Source organism: Mustela lutreola, chromosome 4 (genome assembly GCF_030435805.1).
Source record: "Mustela lutreola isolate mMusLut2 chromosome 4, mMusLut2.pri, whole genome shotgun sequence".
Lineage (NCBI taxonomy): Eukaryota > Metazoa > Chordata > Mammalia > Carnivora > Mustelidae > Mustela > Mustela lutreola.
Window position 1 is genome coordinate 108,455,638 of NC_081293.1, and position 25,633 is coordinate 108,481,270.

A 25,633-nucleotide genomic window follows, 5' to 3' on the forward strand; every position below is an offset into this window, starting at 1 on the left:
GGTACGGATGGAAACGCCGAGAACGGCGGGTGTCTTACGAGAGTTCGCCTGACAAGGGACAAGCCAGGAGCGAGCGCCCCCCACACACGGGTGGCGGGGCAGCTGGCCAGCGCCGTCCCTGTGAATGGGGACCACGGAGGAGCCGGCGGCAGACACAGAGGGGGCTCCCGGCCCAACTCCCCCCACCGCGGGGCCCGCCGCACTTACTGTGGGATGATGAGCAGGTAAACGAGGCCGAACACAGCAGCCAGGACGAGCGCGAGCACCACGGCACAGGTGAAGTAGTCGTCCTGCAGCTGGTGGTACTAGGAGACACCGCGCCCGGCCGTCAGCGACAGCCCGAGCCATGCGGGGGCCGCCCCAAGTCAGCAGGACAAGCACGGGGGCTGCAGCCAGGTCCCCCCCCCCCCCCCGCACGCACCGCGGCTGGCACCTACCTTGCGCTCGCGCTCCGCGTGCTTGTACTTCAGGGTGAAGAAGTCCAGGTCCGCCATCTCTAGCTCCATCTGGCGCGCCTCCAGGAGGCGGCCGATGTACCTGTTGACCCGCGTGCCCGGCGCGGTGTGCACGACGTTAGCAGAGAAGGACGAGCGGTTTCTGAGTTTCTCCGATGCGGTTCTCAACGCCCTCCGCTGCGGCCACGGAGGAAGGAAAGAACGTCACCCCACCTGCTGCGGAGAAAGCACCCTCTGGCCCGTGGGCTCGCCCGCTGCAGGCTGGGGGGCCGGGCTCAGGGCTCGGACGCGGTCCGGGCTCCCCCACCTGCTGGCGCTGAGATCCCAGGTCACCGAGCCTGTCCTCCCTGCCAGGACCCCCGCGTCTGCAAATGGGGACACACGATGGTCACGTGGCACCCCGCGTCCCGTGTGAGACGGGACCCAGCAGAGCCATGAAACAACGGGTTGGTCCTTCAAAAATGTCAATAAGATGGACAGATGTCTCGCAGGCGTGACAAAGAAGGAAAGAGTACGGCACTCACAAACGCGGGAATGACATCTGATTCCACTACAGGCCGCGCAGACGTCGGAAAGGCAAGCAGGAATCACTGTGAACAGTGACACGTGCTGATTTGACGACTCGGATCAATGAGCTACTTGAAACACACGACCACACCTCACCCGACACGGAAGAGTACACAGTTAGTCCTATAATTACTAAAGAAATTCAATTTCTAACCAGAAAACTCCTGAACACTCCATCTCCAAGCCCAGAGGGTTTCACTGGAGAATTCTACCAGAATTAACAGCAATTCTATACTATCTCTTCCGGAAAACAGAAGAGGTAACACCTTCCAATGTACTTTATAAATTCAGTGTGATCCTGATATCAACATCAGACAGAGACAGTACAAAAAAAGGAAGAGTACGGGCCATGTCTTTCAATATTGTCAGCAAAACGTCGGCAAACAGAATTCAGTAGTGTATAAATAGCAGCACACATCACGACATTTCTTAGAGACGCAAGTCTGCTTACACATCCGTACACCGAAGCCTACACCAGGATAACACCCTATTAACCACAGATAAAAAAAAAATCCCATGGTGTGTCAATTGATACAGAAAAAGCACTTGACAAAATCCAATACTCATTCTTGATAAACACGATCAGACAACTAGGGAGGGAGAGAAATCCCCCAACCAGATGGAGACCTACTTAGTCCCAACAGCTAACGCTGGTGAAAGATGGAACGCTTTCCCCCTGACTTTTAGTGGCACTAGAGACCCAGCCACGGCAATAGGGCAAGAAAAGGAAATAAAAGGCAAATACTAGAAAGAAAGAACCAAAACTGGCCCTGTTTGCAGATGACATGATGGTCTACATAGAAAATTCCAAGGGGAGGAAAAGTCCTAGGACAAATGAATTCCACAAGGTCATCGGATGCAAGATAAACATAAAAAGGCTATTTATTGGGGCGCTGGAGTGGCTCAGTCAGTTGGGTGTCTGACTTGGTTTTCACTCAGGTTGTGATCTCAGGGTCGCAGGATCGAGCCCCACATCAGACTCCACGCTCAGTGGGGTGACACCTTGAGGTTCTCTCCCTTCCTCTGCCCCTCCCCCGGTCCCACACATGCTCTCTCTCTCTCTCTCAAAATAGACAAGTAAATAAAGATATTTGTTAAACTAACAATCAGCACGTGACGACCAAAGTTAAAATCCAGAGCCATTTATAATCACAGGGGAAAATGAAGGACTAGATATGTTTCTAACAAAACACATACACAACTCTTATGCTGAAAACGTGATCAGTTTTCTCGTCATCTCCATCATTTTCGATCACATACTCTCATCAGTATCAGTGACACTGATGAAAGACATCAAAGATCTCAGTGCACGGAGGGACACGTGTGCTCATGGATTAGAAGACATTTTTCTTAAAATCACTCAACCCAATGTTAGACTTACTGCATAGCTCCTCTGATCAGGAGAGTTTGCTGCTGGCAGAGGAACAGAACACACGAGACAGCCCAGAAACAGTCTCACACAAGTACGGGCAATGATTCTGGACAAAAACGCAACAGCAGTTCAATGGTGGGAGGGGCAGTCTTTTCCACAAATGGCTTTGAACCAAATGGACGTCCACACGCAAAGAAGTAAATCTTGACCCAAACCTTGCACCTTATAGAAGATGAACTCAAAACGCACCATAGCTTTAACTATAAAACAGATAAGGATCAACTCTTAGAAGAAACATGACAATCTTCGGGGTCTGGGCTACGCAGAGAGCTCCTACAACACCAAACACAAACACCATTCACAAGGAAAAACATCGGTAAACTGGACATTCTCGCAATTTAAAATGTCTGTCCTGTGAAAGACAAACCGCAGGCTGGGTGGGGATACGTACAAACCACACCTGCGAAGGAACAATCGAGAGTTGATCAAGAACTCCCGGAATTCCACAGCACCAAGAAATCACTCGAATGAGAAAGCAAGCCAGACATTTTCCCAAAAACAGAAGAGAAAACTATGCGGACAGAAAATAAGGACTTGGAAACGACAGTCGGCCTCATTAACCACCAGGGACGCGCCAAGTAAAATCCTGAGGCGTCACTACACACCTATTGGGACAGCCAAAACGTTCTGGAATCAGTGCCGGTGCCTCGGGCTGGCGAGAAAAGCCGGATCTCTCACACGTGGCTGCCGGGAATGTGAAATGGCGCAATCACGCCGCCAACGGTTTGGCGGTTTCTTAAAAAAAATAAAAATAAAAATAAAACAAATAACGAAAACCCAGCGGCAGCACAGCCGGGCATCTCCCCAGCTAATACGCAGTTATGTGCGCATGAAACTCTGAACGTGAGCGGTTGCTGCTGCTTTATTTGCAACAGTCCAAGGGGGAAACAACCAAAAGGTCCTTCAACAGACCACGCCAGCGGCGGTCCCTCCCCACCGTGAACACATCCGGCCACGGCCAGGAGGCAGCTGCGGAGGCGGGAACGGCCTGGATGGACCCCCGGGCTTTGTGCTGAGTCTGAAGAAAGAGCCAAGGTCACAGGGTGTATACGACACTCTCAATTGTGAGACACGGGACGGAGAGCTTTGGGGAGGGCAGTGGTGTGACCCCAGCACAAGGGGGACTGTGGCCGTGAAGGAAATGCTCCGGATCTGGGGTGTGACCACCAAGATGACACAGGCCAGAACCACACACACCAGTCACCAGAGTCCATGCCGTCGTTTTGGTCCATGCGGACGCTGGGTGAGCTGTGACCCCGGGGGGTGGGGCCGCACCCCGCCACCTCCCATGACAGCGGGTCGGGTCCCGTGAGCACCCAGCATGCAGGGAAAGGCCGGTGGGCACCACGGCCCCTGGATCTCCAGGACGGTGCTAGTTATTCCGGGAGGAGCAGGTGTGGCCTCCAGGTCTGCAGAGGCCAACGCGGGCAGGGCTGATTTCTGGGGGGCTGCGCCGTTCTGGGCACTCAGGGGAGTCTGGGCAGCAAGACAGGAGGACCTGCCGCACCCTGACCTGTGGTCTCTTTGACGGGACAGGACGGCAGCTGTGGCCACCTCCTGGGGGTAGGATCACAGTCTCCCTCTTTTCCATATTTTTCTCAACATTCCACAATAAACATGTATTTCCTTAGAAAACGATTCAAAATCAAGGTTAAGAGAAAACTGTTGCTCGTTTTGCTGTGGAACTTGGCTGCCCGAGTCTTTCTGCACCTGCAAAAGGGAAGGCTGGCGGCTTCAGTGCAGACCTGAACGCTGGGCTCTGTGCACTGTGACTGAGCTGCTTAACCTCTCCGTGCTCCAACCTCCTGGTCTGACACGTGAGAACAAAGGGGGCCCCCGAGGGGCGCTCTCACAGGACCTGAGACATTCATGCCTCGGAGGAGGGGGAAACATGCTAGCCCAGACCGGGTCCTCGAGCTGGCCCTCCGTATTCTCAGTGGCGACAACAGGCGGGTTGAAGGCCCCGTCCACATGGAGACCCAGACAAGGCAGACACATCGAGAACTATAAGCTCCTCCTGGGAAGCCGGGAAGAAAGGCCAGGCTGCGGGGTGGGCTCCTGGGAGGCTGACAGCCACCACTGTCATAGGCAGGGCTTGTAGGGACATGGAGGAGCAGGCCTGGGCAGGCTAGGAAAGCTGGTTTGGCAGCTGAAATGTACTCACCTGCTCTCCCTCCTTTCTACCAGCTGAAACATGGATGCAATGACTGGAGCCCCAGCATCTGTTTTGGGCCATGAGGTGACAGCAGACAAGCCATAATAGTATCACAGAAAGTTCGAGTGCAAGATGATTGTGAAACCGCCACATTAGCCCCATATCGTCTGCTCTCCCCCTAAGAAAGCTAATCTCTCATTCAAGTCACCGTGACTGGGGTTTTCTTTGATGCCACAGAGCCCACTGCTCGCTAGCAGGACTTCTGAGCACACCCGTGTGTGTGTCCTTGGGGGCCAGTACCCATCTGCCCCTCCACTCCCAGTTGCGCCCCCACCATGGGATGTGGGTGCTAGGAGACATGGGTGGTGAGCTGGTGGACAGGAAGGACGGCACCTCCTGCAGCACCCAGTGATGGCCTCGTCTGAGTGGGGGTGGGCAGGAGGGCACTCCCTGGGGCTTGGCTTAGACACACTGCTCCCTGAGGCAGGAGAGCAGCAGAGACGAGCAAAAGCACCTCCCACCCACGACGCACAAGCTGGGGACGGCACACGGCGATGCACGGTGATGCACGGCCCTACCCAACACCAGGCCCTCTGGGGTGCAGTCAGCAGGCGGCTGCTCCCTCCCATCCTGTACCCCCATCTCCCTCCTTTCCTGCTCTCCCTGGTGTGGTCGCCCCTCATGCTGCAGAAATGCCCCAGGACTCCAAGCCCTGACCTGAAGGTATCACTTCACAGGTGACTTTCTAGAAATGACGGTCACCCTGGGAACAGGCGGGCTTCCCCACCCAGGACAGGGCACAGCAGGGGCGGAGCCAGGCCTGGGCACCCAAGGCCTTGGTGAAACAGCTGCAAAGTTCCCTCAGTGAGAGGAACAGAACCTCTTGTTGGAACGGGCTGGACACACAGGAGGGGAGGGGCACGGAGGGCACTGAGAGACCCCATGCCCATGCTCGAACAGTCCTTGCTAAGGCCTGAGAGGGAAGGATGCCACACTCGGCCTGGCTTTCTCAGCACCGTGCACGCTATCACCAGATGGCAGACCTGGCGTGAGACCCGACCACAGTCAGGGAATGCCTACTGTGCCAGGGGTGCCAGGTGGTGAGCGGCTAACAGCCACTGTGCCCTGGGCTGACCCATCCGGGACTGACCTGCCCAGGGCTGCTGGCGGCCACAGGGCTCACCGCGTCCACTCCAGCAACAACTGGAAGCCACACGAGAGGGACCCATGCATGACTATGTCGGCAGAGAGGAGAGCCGCCGCTTTCCTGAGCAGAGAGCAGATAAGCCCAGGCTGGGTGTACAGCTCAGGCTTCCTGACTGTGCGGCTCAGGCAGTAAGAGCAGCTACTCAGCGTCCTGGAGACGCCAGAGGATCCTGTGCCCCATCACTGTGCGAGTCAGGGAGAAAACCACCGGACGGGTCATCTCAGTAGCTACTGAATGCAGTTTCTGAAATGGCACATCCATTCATTTGCAGAAGTGCCAACACTTGCCCACGTGGGTGGTTGCTTCTGACCAAAAGCGTCACAGTGACAGTCTGCAAAGCCAGAAGGAAAAAGAGTGCCTCTCCCGCTGGAAACAGTACGAGGTGGAGAAGGAGCCAGTCACGCTTTGACCGTGCATCGAGAACACCCAAGAGCGGAGGAGGAAGTTAGCAGGATGAGTGTCAGATGAGCTGAATGTTCTCTCTGTTAAGTTCCCACCGAAATGGTAGAAACGATGTTTGCAAAGTTGCTGGCCGGGATGGAGACACAGACGCGGGAGCAGGTGTGCGGACCCGCAGCGCTGGGCAGGGCGCAGGGTGCGGTGTGGGCATGGACCGCACACCACTCTCACCAAGCCGGGACCCACAGACATGCGTGTCCCAAGGCGACCACAGACGTCCACGAGCTCCGTGAGAAAAACACTGTGAGTTATTCACACCACCCGGGAAATAAAAGATTCATAAATGACCTAAACGTCAATAGACATAGAATCAACACAGTCTATCCTCAGTTTGGAGACCCCCACAGTGATATAAACATCGTATTTTGGAGGAACATTTATTAATATGAGAAACGTTTGTGATGCCATACTGGCAGGTGACAAAACAAGTGACCAAACCACACGTAGGTCATGCCACCGACTTTCGTTAAATTCATACACGTGACACACAGTACGCAGCGGGACAGACCCACCTGGCGCTGTCCGGTCAGCACCCCCACCCTGACCACACACGAGGGCGCCCGCATGGAAGTCAGGCCTGGACGCAGAGGATCGGGACGCAGGGCCAGTGAGAGACCTTGTGCCGAAGGGGATGCAGGCTCTGGGGGCCATGAGGACAGTGTCTGCAGGCAGAAAGGCCTGTCCCTCAGGTCACTAGATAGTCACCTCCCCAGGTGCCCTCACTAGTGGGCTGGCCCTGCCTCTGCGCCTCTCTACCCTGTCCAGACCACCAGCCTTGTCACTGCCCTGTCCCAACCATTGGGGGGCCTCCCACAATGTAGACACTGCCATCCTGCACGGTGGGGCTTATTTTCAGTCGTCATGAGGAGATGACGATGAGGGGAAGCCGCAGGCCCCCAACCCACTACCTGCCTGTGCCTTTGTCTTGGCAGGGGAACCACCCGGGCCATGGAGGCCGGGAATGCTGGCTGGTGGGGAGGGACCAGAGATGGGGTGAAGCCTGGGGCTCAGAGACCCTCTCAGCTCGGGGAGCTGTGTATAGATGGGGAGCCCTGAAACCACAGGACGGTTGGGGGGCTCGGCCTTGGACGCTGGGGCACCAGGCATGGTGACAGGGACAATGGCAGGGGCGCACACCTGCACGGTGCATTAGGCACCCGGGAGAGCGTGAGGCAGCAGGTGTCTCCCAAAGAGGGAGGCTGCAGCACATGGAGATGAAGGAGCAGAGTCTCGAGGTGGGCGGAGCCTGACGTGGGAGGCCCCCCACACTCAGATTCGGGGTGTCAGGGGCTGGGCTAGGATCAGGATGCAGGGACAGGAGGAAACCGGCTCTGTGCTCTCAGGACGGGCAGGAGGGGGGCGAGGGATCCAGTAGCGACTGCAGACAACAGGGAGGGAAGGGCCACACACACATGTGCACGTACACATGCCCATACACTCAGGCACACATGTGCACGCACACGTTTGTGCATTCATACATGCACGCGCATACATGCATGCACCCATACACTCAGGCACACGTGCGTGCACGTACACACATGTAACACACTCATACACACACCTACATACATACACAGGTGTGTGTGCACACATGTGCACACTCGTGCACACATGCACAGCCTACACACGGGCACACGTGTGCACCACTCATACGTACATTCATGTGGACACTCGCACGCACAAACTCATGCATGCACACTCACGTGTGTGCATCACACTCGTGTGCACGCACTGGTGCATGCACGCACACTTGTACACACAGACATGTACACACATGCATTCACACTCATCACAAGGCACATGTGTGTGCATGCACATGTGCACTCGTGTGTGCGCACACCCATACGTGCAGGCACATGTGTATGTGTACACTCATACACGCACACACTCATGTGGACACTTCCATGCACACGCTCATGTGTCACACTCACATGTCCACATGTGCACACTCATGCGTGCACACGGAGTGCATGCACATGTGCACACTCATGCCTACATCAGTGCCCACATCAGCACACACTTGCATGGACATATTCACGCACACTCACACGTGCATGCATGTGCACAATTCATATACATGTGTGTACATGCACACTCGTGTGACACAGTGGTGCACGCGCATGTGTGTGTCCACGTGCCTACACCCAAATACACCCTCATACACGTGCACGCACACACACTTTCAAATGCACGTGAAGCTGGTAAGAAAGTCACTAGAGGACATCCAGATGTGGGAACCCAGGCTGGGCAGGACCTACTGCTGCTGTCTGAGACCCGGGGAGCTTAGAGAGCCCATCATCCCTCACGAGCCAGCTACAGCGACACGGGGCGAGAGCAGGGCAGGCAGTGAGGTCAAAGCTCTAAGACGGCCTGCCTCCAGTGGCCCCATCACAAACACCAGTGAGGGGAGCCCTTGCATGGGGGACACTCTTAGACCAGGGTCTGCACAAAGGGGACCCCCCAGGAACACATTTGCAAATGTCTGCCTGCCTGGGACTTCCAAAATCCACCGAGCACACTGGCCGAGGGGAAGGCCAGTCTTGATAGAACCCACGTCAGCGCAGCTCTTCAAGAACTTCCAGCAAAATTCTCGCAAATGTGCGCTCACAGTCAAAACCACAAAAACCTATGCGGCAAGAACCCCCAGGAGTGCCTGGCAGAATCTCGCTTCTTCCTGAACAACCCCAGAACTGCAGGGATAGAGTTCCCTGTCACCGCACAATATCCCGGACGGCAGGGAAAACAGGAGCAGGTGGATAGCAGAGCGTTCTTGGCAAACGGACATAGGTCACGGACGGAGCCACACTGGGCTGGGGGGCCCAGGACATGAGGACACAGAAGGGAAAGGGGTGGCACTCCAGGCTTATCCCAGGCTCCTGGGATGCAACACCTGCCTCAGATGACCAGGGCCTCTGCCCCTTGAGACACAAGACCAACATGGTTGAAGTGGACTCTGGGACCGCCACGGAGCAGCACTGCCCCCCAAACCCAGCAGAAGACCAGAACACCCAGAGACAGCGATGACCAACCCGAGAGGAAAGGGGGAAAATCCTGGCAGCCAGGCCACAAGGCTGGCACCCCCAGCGGAGGCCACCTTCCATGGACTGGACAGCTTTGAACACAAAGAGGGGCGAGCAGGTGCACAGCAGAAGACCCGGCGGTGGGGGCAGCCAGAGACAAGCCTGCCCAATGGCGCCCGGGCTCATGGGCCATCTCCAAGGCTCCAGACCTCACGGCAGAGCATCTGACCAGCATGGATAACCTCAGGGACAGCTGCTTGGGGTCCACGCACATGTTTACCCACAAACACATGGAAGTCCAAGTTGAAAAAAAAAAAAAAAAAAAAAGGCAAGACGATAGAAAGATTTTTCCAGGAACACACTAGCAGCCTGGCTTTGAACAGCATTTACACTTTGGAGAGCACAGCCAGGCGGCCCTGGGTGGGGAGGTCCCCACAGGGGCAGGAGGCCTCCCCTACCTTGTCATCGTCCTCGCAGGTCATGACGTTGGAGAAGGGGATCTCCGCCTTGAACATCTTCCGACAGTGCATGAGCTGCACCAGCAGGTAACACACGGTCTTGAACTTCATCCTCTTGGCGGGCTTGATGTCGGACAGGATCAGCCCTGGAAATATCTGTGCCGGCAGCCGGCACACAGACACCGGTCAGCAGACCCGCGCTGCGCCCTTGCCCCCGGGCCGGGAGCAGGAACCTGACGGGGACAGGGAGGTCACGGGGACCGTGTGCTCAAGGACAAACAGAGGTGGACAGAATCAGCAACACCCAGGGCCTCTGAAAACCAGAGTGAGGCCTCAGTCCTCCAGTGGAGCTGTGGGAAGGTTTGGGGCCAGGCCACGGGGGGACCCTGGAGCCTGGACATCACTGGCTGGGCCAGCAGCTGGCTGCGGACCACCACCCACTCACCTCCGGGTTCCCTGCCCCTCAGACCCACCTTCCACACCCACATGGGTGACTCCTGCTATCCTGGGGTCCAGCACCAACGCCTTACCCGGCCCTCCTCCACACCACCAACACCTGCCATACCCTCCTTCCCCTTCTTCCGGAGTGAGCTCACTGAGCCCAGCCTGTCCTGGCCCGGAGCCCGCCACAGCCACGGTCCCTAGGGCACAAGGGATAGCACAGCCCTGATCCATGGACACAGGACAGCAAAGCTTGAAGCTCTTCCTCCTATCCCACCTGCTTATGTCCTGAAGGAGTACTGGGGCCATCTGTGCCCTGAGACCCTCACCTATGCCCTGTACCCCCCAGTTGATCTCTGAGCCCCTCCCCTGTGCCCTCCATCACTACCCTGAACTCTGGAGGGACTAGCCCTCCCGAGCACGTCCAGGTCAGTTCCCTTATACAGAGCGACCTCGGGTGCCCCACACGATGGTCACAGGCCCCCTGTGTGCCCAGCACCCCCTGTGTGCCCAGTGCACCCCCATCCCTGTCCTGTTTTGCAGGAGCAGGGTAAAGGCCCAGGGAGATGAGGGGAGGCAGAGGATGCAGGATGGTTGAGTGCCTGAGCGGACCCCGGGCCCCGACTGGGGGTCCAGGAGCTCGCCCAGCCAAAGGCCCAGGCCCAGGCGAGCGGGTCCCGGAGCCCACCTTCCGCCGGTGTGACGGCACGATGAAGAAGGTCTCGATGTTGTGAGCCTTCAGGAAACTGTTCCTCTCGTGCCCGTGCCCCGGCTCCACCTCGTAGTCCCCGTTCAAGCAAGCCAGGGTCGTCTTCGTGATGTGGACCTTCCTGCAAAACAGCAGCACAGCCGTGCCTGGGGCCTGGGGCGGCGGCGGACATGAGGACCGGGAGGGGCCCTCCCCGGGTCGCTGGGCAGCATGGGTCACCTGGGAAGAAGAGGGGGAGGGAGCCCAGCAAGGGGGGAGTTGCGGGTGGGGGGGGGGCTCGGAGCCTGTACCGGGGCACAGTGGGCCCAGGGTCAGCAGGAGCAGGAGGCAGAAGGGAGGCAATGGGGGGAGGGGAACGGATACCATGCTGCCCCTCCCCCACACGGGGTGGGACAGCCCTCATGCTCACCCCAGTGTGTTTCCGGGTGATGGAAGGAGAAACCCTCAGCCCGCATCTCCTGAGCACAGCCACAAGCCCAGGAGCCACAGTGGCCCCCAGGACCCCGCAGCTCTGGCTCCTCCCAGACACCTGAGCACGGGGCCTCGGGGCCCAAAGCTACCGCCCACAGCGAGCAAAGCACCTGCGAGCCCAGAGTCCCCACACCACTGTGTCCCCTCCATTTCCTGCAGGAAAAACCGGGCACCCGAGCACAAGAGCCCCTGCCGCCTTGTGGCTCTGGGACAGCCTCCGGGCTCTGGGCTCTGGGACACGGTCACCGCCAGCCTGGCCCTGAACTGCAAAGGGACACCCAGCACCGAGGCTGTCTGCAAGGAGGTGCATAGGCGTCTGCCCCTGCACTCAGCGTCCTCCTCCCGCAACGGGCATGGGGGGCGCACCCCGCCGCAGAGTCACAGAACTGTCAGCGGCCAGCGTTCCAGGCTCGGGGACGGAGCAGGGGTCTCGGGTGTAAGCACACGGTGGGAGCGGACGCCACCAGGGGTTCCAGCCGAGGCACAGCCTGGCCAGCCCGGAGTCAGCCCCGGGAACACCCTCCCTGGACAGACGGGGAGGAGATGCCCGGCGTCCACTGCCTCTCAGTCCTGTGGGACTGGAGGCCCAGTTACGCGTGTGACAGTCCCAGCTGGCAGGGGGAAGGGGACGCCGGTCTGGAGCTGGGTGGGGGTGGGGGGGGGTGATGGTGATGCCCACCGTGGCTCCCCCGGGACCTCTGGAGCAGGCAGAGTTTGCTCAGGACCCAGGCCCACCGCTTTGTGGCAGCCTGGTCCGTTCATCCAGCACATGAGTTTGGGGAAATCATGGCAGTATGAGGCCACAAGGCGGGGTGTATGAGACCTTCCATTGCGCCCGAGCCTGGCCTTGGTCCCTCCAGGCAGACTGCTCAGGGACTCGAGCCTCAAGGAGGAGCCCAGAAACCTAGCCGCAGGGGTCCCAGCATGAAACTGGGATTGGGGAGTCACATGTGAATTCCATCCTTCCATCCATCTGTCCGTCCATCCACCCATCGGTCTGGCCACATTCTCTGGACGCCCAGTGGCAGACGGTGGGTGTTTGCAGAATGGACGGGTGGAGGATGACAGACGGCGTGTGGGAGGGACAGGTCTGTGGGTGGCTGTAAGTGTCCAGGGGTCAGGTGCCCAGAGACGGCCAGGCCCACAGAGGACAGTGGCACTACCTCTGAGCCCACCTTGAAAGGCGTGTCAGGACAGATGCTGCCTGTTTCAGCCGCGTCCCCCAGGGGCCGTCCAGGAGGGAGGAGGAAGGAAGCATCCCAGGGACACCCGGCCTCTGGGGCAGGCAGTGGGGGACGGAAGGGGCAGAGCCAGGGGCGTCCCCGCAGGCGCACACGTAACAGACGCACCACGCAGGCCGCTGCGGGGGCGAGCGCCGCTGATGCTCGGTGCTGAGCATCCCGGAGCCCTCCTGTGGCCCCATTCCACTCCCGGCCACCCGGGAGCACCTGGCCTTGGCTCTGGGGACCGTCTGAAGAAGGACAAGGACAGAGGAGCATGGCACGGACCATGTGGAAACGCACCCAGCCTTCCCGGGGGGAGCACAGGGCAGAGAGAAGCGACAGCACGGGGTGGTTCGACCACCGGGCCTCCTCTCTGTCCGCCGCCGGCTTCCCGTGGAGCCCAGAGATCATGGGGGCCCCCTGCAGGCACCTCCAGCCCAGAGTGCACCACCTCGCCCTGACTCACCCGGGCAGGCCGGCGGCCTCCATAACATTGGCCAGCGTCACATCATTGGACCACACGTCATACTGCCACTTGCGCAGGCCGAGGACCCCGCAGAGGACCCGGCCGGTGTGCAGCCCCACACGCATGTTCAGATCCACCTCCGTGGCCTCGGCCACCGACCTGCAACAGACACGTCATGGGGGTGGGGCTGGGCCCTCGTCCACACCCGTGAGCTCGGTGCAGGGAAGCCTGGAGAGGCGGGAGCACGGGACCACGATTCCCGGGCATGGCCCCAGGTGGGCAGGGCCGCTCCAGGCCAGGATCCCCAGCTCCCAGGCCCCCAGGCATCTCACGGTGTGTCCATGCCAACCCTTGTCCCTCCCCACCCAGAGCAACCCCCATGGGACATGAACTGGGACCTCCAATCTGCTCTGTAGCCCACTGACCCGGTCAGGAGCTCGTGCCTGCTCACTGGCCAGAGGCCGCTATGACGACTGCCAGCAGCAACCTGGGAACAGCCAGGGTCTGACCCCAAGCTCCAGACCTGACCCTCGAGTAGACTTTATGGGATGAGAAGTGTGTGGATGTCAAAATCAGGCGGCAGGCCCAGGTGGGGAGGTCACCCCCAAGCTGGGGAACACGGGACAGCGTGAGTCCCTGCAGCCTCCGGGGACACTGCCTGCTGCAGGCAGCTCTGTGCAAGCGGTCATGTGGGGTGACCAAGGGGTACCAGGCACACCTTCCCCAGCTCTAGGACTCGCCACCACAGTCAGAGGCACACAATGCACAAGTCAGAACAAAGGGGACATGCGGCAGCCGTGCCAAGGCCCTCCGATGCTGTCTTCCTGTGTTTTCCACTCTCCCCCAGCGGGCAGAAGTTATGTTATTACAGAACACACTACAGCATGTCGTTGAGGAAGCAGCGGGCTCTTGGTGGGCTCCAAGGGACAGGAGTGCAACAAGGCCTTGTGGGAGGGAGCGCTGAGCCGTGGGACGGCGGCCCGTCAACAGGGGGCCCCGTGGCAGGTGTGTCCAACGGGCCTCCCCTGTCCATGGCAAAGCCCAACCAGAAAGGGCCAGGAGGCTGAGCCGCAGCCTGGGACACGGGAGCCCCATGGAGAGAGGTCTATCACGAGGGGAAGAGACCAGGAAACATGAGACACACAGGGACGGCCCGCCAGACAAGCTGCCCTCTGTCCCCTCCCAGCATAAGATGCCCTGCGGCCCTGCCATGTGCAGAAGCCCAACCCCACCCCACCCAGGAGAGCAGGAAGCCTGGGAACTCAATGACAAATCTCCTTCCTATTTTAAGACCTGGCATTGATGTGCGTTCACCTGACTTATTCCTAATACGATGTGGCCCAGCAGAGATGCGGCCTCCAGGAAGCCCTCCCAGATCCTCACCTTCATCCCTAAGACCCCATTCCTGGTGAGGGTTCAACAGGGTCCGTCAGAGACTGCTCCTGGCCACACCCTGGCCACCAGGCAGGCTGGCGGCCCAAATGACCAGAGACTCGGGGGTGCCCCGGTCCCTTATAACATCTTAATTAGAAACTCTAAAAGAAGACAAGAGGCTTCAATGGTGAAATAAAGACCATGGGGTCTTCCGTCTGGAACACACAGACAGGACATGGACATGGGGCCTGGCGAGGAGGCCATCTAGAGACTTTGGCTCTCAGACCCTCAAATGGGCAAAGGCGGCCACTCTGCATGGGGAGCACACGTGAGCAGGGAGGCCCCTGATTTCTAGGGACGTCCCATCAGCCCAGCCAACCCCTGCCCTCTCCCAGTCTCTGTTCCCCTGTGTACAATCCAGGACAGGCTGAATGAGCACTGACGGGCTCCGATGGCCGCCCAGCTACCCTGGCACCTCCAGGACCAAGGCCACAGCCCACAAGCTGCTAACCCGCTCCGGCAGACCCAGGTGCAGAAACACCGGGAGACGGTCTGCGAGGAGCCTGGACAGCAGTGACCGGAGTGCTTCCCGTCGGGTCCAGGGTCCCTGGTGCACGTCGTCCAGAAGTCCGCGAGTTGGGGGTTTACAGCAACACTTACTCGGGGGTCTGACGGTAGACGTGTCCTCGACACCTACCAAACTTTGTGCATATGAAATGCATTTTCTCTCTATTTTAACTTCTCAGTCATGGGTCAACCTCTAGTGAGAGGTGCAGAAACAAACACAACAGGGTTAAAATTTTGGAATTTTTTTTTTTTTTTTAATTTGCGAAGGAAAGGAACACAGGAAAACGTGAGCAAGAAAACAGGAAATGGTGTTTCTGCTCATTTCACAGCATTTCCACCACGGCAGCCAGGAAGGGGCGAAGGGCACGGGGACCCAATCCTGCCACACGCACACCCTCACCTCTTCCAGAAGGTTCTGCCTCACGTCTGGATCCTGGTACCAGAAGACGCACAGTTACCTGGACACTCACGTCGCAGTAAACCGTGCGTCAGGGATGGTCTCATTGAGACACGTGTGCCATGAACAGAGGAGACGAGAGAGGGGCCTCCAGAGCCACGGAGACGGCCTCCCACCCTGGGCCACCCCTACTCTGGCCAGCTGCGTCGGGGTCTGCCAGTGGCCACAGCGGCCGCACCAGCTCAAGGGTGGGTCCTGGAGGACAGAGCCCATGCCATCTATGCCCCCTGATCCAGCACCGCAAACCAAGACACCCGGCCTTGCCCTGCACGCTGGCCTGATGTGCAAGTCTGACACTTTGCAGCTGGAGGGGCCCGTGCAGAGGAGCTGCCCACACCCTTCCCGGGGAGCCCTGGGCTTTCACTTCCACACCAGTTCCTGGTGTAGTCCTCAACACAGAAACTGAAACCTTCCCAACACCCGCCGGACCAGGAACACAGGCTGGACCCCTCTCCAGCCTCAGGAGTGGTCAGCACCCAGTCAGGGGGCGGGGCCTGAACGCACCTGCCCTCCAGAAGATCCATCCCCTCCCTGGTATCATCCTTGGCACCACCCCGTCCAGTGGCAGGAGACGCCCCCCCCTCGCAAGCCCGTCCTGAGCGCACACATGGGAGAACTGTCATGTTTGCACAGTGAGAAACCCTAATGGATGTGCAGCTGGTGAGCGGGTCACCCCGGGGCGGAACGAGCAGTGTCCCCCGATCCTGAGCTCCCCAGAATCACCACGGGGTCTGCATGAACTGGCCCCAACCACCCCCTGCTCTGGAGCCCCCGTCCACCCAGAGGACCCCTCAGCTGCAGCAGACCGCTGGCATCCCTGGGCTGTCTTCCTCCCCTGACCCCAGCACTGGGCGTCTGTCTCTCCACCACAGATCTGCCGCCACTGGCACAGGGACCCCCTCCTGGACGCTCATGGATGCCCCCACCCTGCCTTGCAGGGCCTGTCTGCGAGGTCAGCCCCACCACGCCTCCTGGTTTGCATTTCTCTCTCTGTTCTTCTGTGTTTCCCATACAACTGTGCGGCCACCACTTCCCGGTTCCGAGTGTGGACCCTTACACCGGTCCCCGTAAACCTCATGCCCCCGGACCACACCCACTGCTCCACACTGCTCAGAGGGGCCGCCAGCTCGGCCCCCCAGCCCCATGCCTTCCCTGTACGACAAAGGGTCCCTCACTCTTCATCCCACTCCGACAGGAAGGGGCTGGCTTGAAAGGTCCAGTCGGCCCGTGGTGCTCCCGGGAGATGCCCCTGCTCCCTTGGAGCGCCCTCGGCAGAGAGCCCCCACACACCCCTGCGTGCGAAGACGAGCACGAGCAGCCCCGTTCAGTGGGACTTGGCTGGACTGGAGCCGGACCTCCCCACTGACTCCCTGGGTGTCCTGTCTAGCTAAGTGGTGAAGCTGGTACCTTCCTGCACCCCTGATGCATCCCGGACCACGCCCCGGATGGCCATGGATGAGGACACGTCCCAGCAAACCACAGATGGGAGGTCTCGGGGCACCCAGCTTGGGCGGGAGCTCCCCCACCCCGCCTCACTGTGCAGCCCAGCTCTCTGCAGCCGGGGGACCACCGGCCCCTCGGGACAGACCGGCCAGCACAGCGCAGGCCCGCGGGGCCCATGGGGGCATGAGGGGGACGGGTCCTCGCACACACTCACGTGATGGTGTCGATCATGTCCAGCCCCATCTCCACGCAGCAGTGGGCATGGTCGGTCTTGGGCTGGGTGAGGCCCGACACACAGTAGTAGCAGTCCCCAAGGATCTTGATGCGGCGGCAGTGGTTCTCCTGGGGCCAAGAGAACAGAGCATACGTTAGTGACGCGCCTGGGGGCTGGCACACCGGAGCACAGGCCTGTTCCCACACAGGGTTCCACCCCACCTGGCCAAACCCGTGCCCCGTTCAAGGTTGGGAAGCTGCCCCAAGTCAGAGCCAGCAGCTTTCCCGGGGATGTTCTCTGCCCCGGGTGCCCAGCACAGCGCCCCTCCTGGCCTCCGGCTCCAACGGCCTCGTGACGGACACTGTGCGTCACGTCAGACCCCTCACACACACACACACCAGCCACCGTCGGGCAGGTGCACGCCCCCGAGTGTCCCTGAGGTGGAGGTCCAAGGGACATGTGGGCAGCTGTCACCAAAGAATCACCTGCCAGGGCCCTGAGCCCCAAGGGGACCGTCAGGGTCTGCACCCTGACCTCACCACCCACAGGGACACCCAGAACGTCCGCCACAGCATTTATCCAACACTAAGATTGTCGCGCCCACCTCAGTCCCAGGGGGAGGGGCTTCCGGCGCCTGCCGTGGGCCAGCCCATCGGTCTCGGCTGTGATATGGCTGTGACATGGCTGTGACTGCAGTTTCACATCTCAGACGCCCCCAGAAAGCTCGCATTCACATCCCTAAAATAATGGACAGCCTTACAAAACTCCTTCCCATGAGCGGGTCCTGTCTGTGGACGTCCACCACGACATACAGTGGAGACACTCTACGAAATGCACTAACGCACAGAAAAGTGACAGCAAATCCGCTGCCGTCCACACTCCAAATTTCATGAAAACACAGGACATTTCCAAAAACAAACAGGCATTGAGAAGCATGGCTTCTCTCCACGTTGCAAGGGTCCCGTGGCCTCGGACCCGTGGGCCTCTGCGAGGGGCTGGTCTCGCCAGCGCGTCCCAGGTGAGGAGAACCTCACAGGTCCCGAGATGTCCCGCACGCCCAGAACCCCACAGCTCCTGCTCTGAGAGCACGTCCCGGCGTCCCACAGGAAGGCCATGCCGGGGGCGACCTGTCCCATAGACGATGTTGGGGAGCCCAGAGGCAGAGGGCTGGCGGCAGACATCCCCACTGCAGAGCCGAGGCCTGGGCCCTGGGAGTCAGCCCCCTAGGCTTCTCTGGCCACGCTCCCCAAGCCTCCAGGCCAGCGGGCAACACTGGAGCTGGACACTGGAACCCCCTGTCCCCATCGTCCCTGTCCCCAGCCGTCAAAGCAGGCCAGCGACCGGGAGCTCCTCTCCCCCTCTCCCTGGCCCGCCGCCCAGGGCTCAGGCAGGACACCAGGAGCCGCTGCCAAGCCTCAGCCCATTCCTGGCTATCAAGATGTCCTCCTAGGGATCAGTCTGGGGTTCCAGGCGCCCGCCCACCGAAATGCCCACGGAGGGGTCGGCACTATTCTTGCTGACGATTTCGGGGGGGGCACCCATCGCCAGAGCTGGTACCTCAAGAGTGACATGTGCCCATCAGCCCCTGCATGGGGCGTCCCTGTGCCCCCTGCAGCCTCCTGCCCTTCTCTACGTGTCCTGTGTCGGGATGGGCAGGTGCGTGTGAGCTGCGTGAAGGAGGGGAGGTGCCCGCAGGGAGCCCCGAGCGTGAACGTTACTGCTCTGCACGGCTGATCCCCACATGAGGGCCGGGGGCAAAGCCACTTAGCAGGGGGCATCCGGGGCCACAGCCTCCTGATTGCAGCCTGTCAGCGGCAGACGTGACCTTGGTGACCATCCCCCAGCACAAAGCCTCGGCTCCTCCTGGCCGGCCGCTGCAGGGCTGGGAGAGGACGCGGCCCCCAGCAGATGGGGGCAGTAAGTGGCTAACGTTTCATCTTGTCCTTCTCTTGTCCGATGTCCTGGCTGTCGCTGACCAGCTTGAGAGACCAAAGAGGTGTTTTCATTGACCTTGGTGTGTTTTTGATTTAAAATCGTCCCCGTGGTTCCTGGAGCTGAGCCCAAACCTTTACGACGACAGCACAGCTGCTCCCGAGACCTCTGTCCTCCGCATCCAGACAGTCCCTCCACCCAGGCTGGGGGGCGGAGTAGCCAACGGAACCCAGACGGCTGTGGGGGATCCAGGTGGGAAGGCCTCATGCTGAGCCCGCCGGGTGGGGACTGCAGGCTCACCGAGGAGCTCTGACCGGCTGGGCCTGCCATGCAGGCAGCTCGGGGGCCTCAGAGGGCAGGGACCCTATGACGTAAGCAGTGGCGATCACTGGGAGGGGCACACGTCACCATTTACTTCCACTTCCGTTCCACTACGGCATCTGCTCTGTTCGTCTGCGTGGGCCCCTGGGTGAGATGGGGGCCTGCTGTCCCAGATCCTCCGCCCGCCAGGAGGGACTGTCCAGGAGCAGATGTCTGTCCTGCTGTGGGGCCGTCTCATAGCCCCAGATGGGCCCATCATGGGCACCTCCCGGCAGCAGGCGGTCACTTGTGCGCACCTGCTCCTGGTGCCTGGAGCCGAGAGAGCACCCGAAGGACAGCCCCGCGTGCAGCACGATGTCTGACCTCGCGGGCAGGGCGGTCCTCCCTCGCACCCCTGTCTCGGGTCTGCACTGAGGAACCGAGCAATAGTGCAAATAGTTTACACACTTTTAAAAATGACATTGAGGGGCGCCTGGGTGGCTCAGTGGGTTAAGCCTCTGCCTTCGGCTCAGGTCATGATCTCAGGGTCCTGGGATTGAGCCCTGCATTAGACTCTCTGCTCAGCGGGGAGCCTGCTTCCTCCTCTCTGTGTCTGCCTCTCTGCCTACTTGTGATTTGTCTGTCAAATAAATAATCTTTAAAAAAATAAAAAAATTGGGGCGCTTGGGTGGCTCAGTGGGTTAAAGCCTCTGCCTTTGGCTCAGGTCATGATCCCAGGGTCCTGGGATCGAGCCCCGCTTCAGGCTCTCTGCTCGGCAGGGAGCCTGCTTCCTCCTCTCTCTTTCTGCCTGCCTCTCTGCCTACCTGTGATCTCTGTCTGTCAAATAAATAAATAAAATCTTTTAAAAAAATTGAAGGAGTGAAGTTATTTGGTGAGTTGGAAACTCAGAATTTGCTGTTATTTTTCAAAAAAATATGCCCATCCCCGTGCCCTGAGAGGCCGAGTATCAGCAGGCCACCTACCCGCTCTGGGAGGAAGCCAGGCTCCCGGAGAAGCCGCGTCTGTGTGGCGCTGTCTCTAGACACGGGTGGGGGACAGTCTTGTCCAAGGGAGACCAGAGGCGCCAGGATGGGCGCCCACGGGTGGGAGTCGTGAGCGTGCGCAGCGGGAACGGACAGAAGGTGTCCACGCACACCCAGTCCACAGACCCCAGTAACACCCAGAATGGAGCACCAGGAGGAAGAAGCTCCCTGCTCACCCCTGGCAGGTTCTAGGGCACGGATCCCTCATCTGGAAAACGGACCCGTGCCGCAAGCCAAGCACGTACGGTTTGGGAGGATCACCCATCAGCGGACGTGAGAACATTCTTCTATTAAGAGAATCACGAGCTAACAAGAGCGGGAAAAATGACAGGAAACACGCACCCCAGTGAATAGCCAAGCAGCCCGCCTTCGGGGCACTTGCCCCAGCACCTAGGTGTGACGTGACAGGAAGCAGGTGGTGGTGGGGGTCACACACGTGGGAGCCACGGGAACCACGACACACGCTGCACCTGGCCGGGAGCTGGCGATGGACACGCCAGGGGAGGAATGGGGAAACCGCTGGAGCTTCTGGGAGGCTCCCCAACACACAGGGAAAACCCAGGCACCCGAGCCCCAGAGCTGGTGGCCTGCGGGCTCAGGGGAGGTGACAGGAGGGGGCCTCAAGGGTCCGATGTGCGTGTTCCCGTTTTCTGTCTATGTCCTGACGGGCATCAGGGGAACTTGCTAATTAGGTCCTGCTTGTTCGTACTCCACCAACCCCAGGGGTCCGGAGCCCACAGCCCCACATCCTCTCTGCACCCCCACACCCAGCCGCAAACCCGCTCTGTCCCCCAGGCCGGGTTGCCAGGACAGGGGCCACCCGGAGCCCAGGATCCACATCCCCTCATCGGCCTCACCTCTTCCTCCGTGGAAACCCCGAGCGATCCCTGCCATGGTCCCCCAGCCCCTCAGCCTCCCACACACCCTGCCGTGCCCGTCCTCTGGGACTGAGGGGCTGTGACACACAGCACCGGCTCTGTGCTGGTGGTCAGTGCCATCCACAAATTACACCCAGACAAGTACCCCGCCTGGAACAAGGTTGCTGAGGGAAGGATGCCTGACGTGACAAGCAGGTGACAGGGCCCAGAGGGAATCTGTCCACTGGGCGGGTGACAAGGCATCGCTGTGACCAGTCGTGCTCAAGAGAAGGGCGAGGGTCAAGGCTGTGGGCACAAGGTGAGGTGACATCTAGGACTCGGAGGAAAGGCGTGACCAAGCAAGACAGGACAGACGTCAGCCAGTGTCGACAAGAGGGAAGGGGTGTCCAGCAGAGGCTGCCACGCCCCCTGCCCACCACACAGGAGAGAAATTTCCATACACGAGTTCTGGAGCCCCTGAGGGCAGGGCCGGGTCTGACCTGCGCAGGCTGCTCCCATCATCTAGGCTAGACTGTTCACAGTAGGCGCACCGCAGTGAGCCCTGCCTCCTCCGTGTCACACGGGGGACCGACCGCGTTCCTCCCTTGCATGGCAGGCAAGGCCACCCGCCCAGGCCACCATGCCTCTCCCTGCATCTTCCCTGACCATGTGCTCAGGAGCATCACATGAGCTGGGCTCCCCACACCTTCCTAGGAGGAGCCATGCCACAGCTCTGAGCCGCCGTGGACGCAGAGAGGACGTCCCCTCCCTGAGGGACCCCTGAGGCACACCCCCAGGCTACATCTCTGCCCCCAGAAGCAGGCAGAGCAGGAAGGACCAGTGAGTGACCCTGGGGAGAAGGTCCCCAAGCCCCCTGCCAACACCCATGGTCCAGGCAATAACGGTCACACTCCAGGGCCCACGGAACCTTCTCCCAGAAAGGACATGCCAACGTGGTTCAAGCTGTCTGCTTGGGACTCCACCTTCAGGGGCACGCAAAGGACATGCTCCCTTGGTGGTCCCTGGGCCACCACAACCGCACGCGGCCCATGGGCGTGCAGCCAGCCCTCCAGCGGCAAAGGCAGTGTCTGCCCAAGGGAACAGCACCCAGAGCAGGACGCCCTGATTCCCGCTGCCGCTCCCACCTCCCAGGGACCTCGCAGGAGCACCGGGGCGGCCGCCAGCAGGCAGGGTGAGGGCGAGTTTCTGCGGACGACCTCCCAGAAACAAGTTCCTTGGAAATCCGGACACTACTGGTTTTTCGGGAAATGATGTGGATTTCCTGCTCATTAAGAAATAAGGAAAGCCTCATCCCAAGCGATGTAGGAAGCTCCGAACAGTAAACCTCGGGGTGCACGACTCTGCGGGAACCACAGTCCTTCTGGGACCGTCCCTCCAGCCTCCCCGACAGCACGCACCCATGTGTGCGCCCGCATTCTGGAAGCAGGGGTCGCGCCCCTCGGGCCATCCTGCACACGCGCTGACCCCTTCACATCCGCGCTGGGGTCAGCCCGAGCGGAGCGTGGACAACAGGCGCGCCGCGTCCTCCTCCCAGCTGGTCCGGGCTCTGACCGCGCTCGGCCCCACTCCGGCCTCCCTCCTGCGCTGCGCGTTCCAGCCGGAGCCCCTCGCTCCCCCGGCGGTCTGCCGCATGCAAGCCCGATGGCGCGTGCACAGCACGTCTGCGGAAAGAGCGCCACCCAGCCGTGACCCCCAGCCCGCGGGTGGGCACGCTCCAGGCACGCGGCACCGACAGCTCGGAGCGGCTCCCGGGACAAGAACGGTGGGGCAAGGAGGGACAGCGGGCCCCCGGGCCGTTCCGCCTCCCACGTTTCTTGGGCCAGAAAGCCAAGGCACGAGATGCGAGGGTCCCAGTGAGTCCGTGCAGCTGCCCTGCGGGTCCCGGCCTCTGGCTCAAGCCCAAGGGAAGCCCGAGGAGGAGAAAGGACGGGGCACAGGAGGGACGGATGTGAACACACTCCCCGGCGAGCTCCGCCCTCGGACTGGTTTGCACGGGAGCACTCGGAGGAACCGAGATAACTAACGCCGGCTCGAATGCGGGTCACCACAGTCAAGGGCAAGGCGCATCAGGAAAACCCGAGAGCTTCCTCCCAAGATGACGGAACCCGTACACCGATCGAGGTGGGACCCCAAACACCAGGAAGGAAGCCACGCGGAGGCACATCCAAATCAAATCGCTTAAAGCCACCGGTGAAGGGAAAATCTTGCAAATGGTCAGAGAAAAAAGACATCCTCCGCGTGTTTCATCCGGAGGACCAGAGCGCCGTCCTTGGCGAGAACCCAGGAAACGCCTGTCAGCCACGTTCTGCACCAGTGACAAGAAATTCCACATATGAGGACAAAAACGAAGAGTTTTCTCAGAAACACGGACACTGAGAGGACTCGTGGCCAGCCCGCATGCCCTGTTTCCAGCAGCAGAACCGCGTGGAGACGTGCCCACCAATCCCACGCGGCCGAGAGCGGTGGAATGAACCCCCACGACCTTGCCCTTGTGCCTCCTCACGTCAAAGGGGAATAAGCAAAAACGGTAACAATGCAGAACGGGGTTTATGACAAAACGCACAACGTGCACAACGTCACAAGGGCCAAGCAGGCAGACGTGTCCCATGAGCCTCGCAGACGGAGTCGAGGGCTCTGCCGCAGACCCCCGGGCAGTCCCCGTGGTTACGGCGCCAACACGTCGGCCACCACGGGCACAAGGGGCCACGTCACAGAACTCACAGACCAGCAGGAAAAGTAAAACAACGACAAGAAACAGAGATGAATCACGGTGGGCTGCACAGCCCGGCGAATGCAGACTGTCGGATTCCGGGTAGAAAAGGCAAACCCAGCCCTTTAAAAGGACACAAACCAATGGGCGGGGGTTGGGGGGGGCAGTGGAAAAAGATGAAAAAGACACGCTTCCTGACAATAATCAAAGGGAAGCTAGACCAGACATACTAACACAGGACAAAATTAGGTTCCAGGTAAAGAGGAACATTTCTTTTCAAGATCTCATTTATGTGAGAGCGAGCGTGAGTGTTAGCGCACAAGCGGGGGGCACCGGGAAGAACAGACTCCTCTGAGCCCAAAGCCTGATGTGGGGCTCGATCCCAGGGTCCTGAGACCGTGACCTGAGCCAAAGGCAGACGCTTCACCAACTGAGCTCCCGAAGGGTCCCAAGAGGGTCATTTCTTAAAAAAGAACTAATTAGGGGCACCTGGGTGACACAGTCGGTTGAGTGCCCGACGTTAGATTTGGCTCCGGCCGTGGTCTCAGGGTCCTGGGATCCAGCCCCTCATCCAGCTCAAGGCACAGCGGGGGTCTGTCATGATTCTGTCTCTCCCTCTGCCCCCTCCCAAAAAAAGACAGAGTTAGTCCATCAAGAGGACCTCAGAACCCTAAATGTTTAGGAATCGAACAGCAGAGCTTGAGAACACAGGCAGCAAAAGGGGCAGGATGGAAGGGGACGCAGACAGAGCAGAGCCCTCGCTCGGTACCTGAGGAAATGAGCAGCCGGGACGTGAGTAGAGACGCAGAGTGAGAACACCAGCCGAAGGACACGGGTGTGTCCTGGGGGCAGGGGCAGGTGCTCTTGTGAAGACCAGAGTGGGGTGGTGACAGTCGCCTGGGGCAGTGGGGGGTGAGAGGGGCAGCCGGGCGGGTGGCACTGCTCATCACCGAGTCACCAAGCAAACACGTCCCCACTGCGGCCAGGATGCGGACCTCTGGTCGCTGGGAAGACGGATAGGGACAGTTGGGGTAGGGCACAGCCTTCCACCAGCGGCAGGTGCTCCGACAGCTCAGTGGCCACAGAAGCCTCATCCGGAAGCTTCCTCAGGAGGGCAGGAGGCTGGTGCGGCCCAGGAAAGCTCAGAGCAGCAGCAAGAGAGCCCCGGGCCACCAGGTGCCCAGGCACTGGACGAAACACACGTTCAGTCCCACACACAGGAGGTGCTGAGCTCCCGCGTGCCAGCGAGCCACACACACCAAACGGGACGTGCTCACACTCCCCACGCCACATGGGACACGCTCACACTCCTCACTCCTCCATGTACTTCCCCAAACCGCAGGTGTCAGGTAGGGAGAGGGCGCCGGCGAACTTTCGTGTGGGCAGAGCCCCAGCAGCTCCCAGGGCACAAGCCCAGTGTCCCGACCCCTGAGCACAGGCCGCTGGGACTCCGGGGACAGGCAGCTCCACACCCTGTGGAACGACCTCATGGCTAGAAGCAGCGCCCGCCTGCGGTGCCGAGCTGCCTCCTACCTTCATCCTTGGAAAAGAGGAAGCAGCCTCCCACCAACGGGGTCCCATGGGGCACGGTGTGCCCCAGGAGGAAGGGTTCTAGCGCGACCCATCTGGACATCACAGCTGGACATCTCTG

At 60.0% G+C, this 25,633-nt stretch overlaps 1 protein-coding gene across 2 annotated transcripts in view; it reads right to left on the reverse strand.

Annotated features, from left to right (window-relative positions):
* Window positions 1–25,633, reverse strand: part of ADCY1 (adenylate cyclase 1) — a 93,525-nt gene that overhangs the window by 26,691 nt on the left and 41,201 nt on the right. For both annotated transcript variants that reach the window (XM_059170663.1, XM_059170664.1), the window contains exons 5-10: window positions 17,119–17,246; window positions 13,064–13,222; window positions 10,883–11,024; window positions 9,754–9,909; window positions 438–632; window positions 208–305 (exon numbers count right to left, since the gene is read on the reverse strand). In XM_059170663.1, coding sequence (XP_059026646.1) covers window positions 208–305; window positions 438–632; window positions 9,754–9,909; window positions 10,883–11,024; window positions 13,064–13,222; window positions 17,119–17,246 — 878 coding nt within the window. The remainder of the gene's footprint in view (window positions 1–207; window positions 306–437; window positions 633–9,753; window positions 9,910–10,882; window positions 11,025–13,063; window positions 13,223–17,118; window positions 17,247–25,633) is intronic.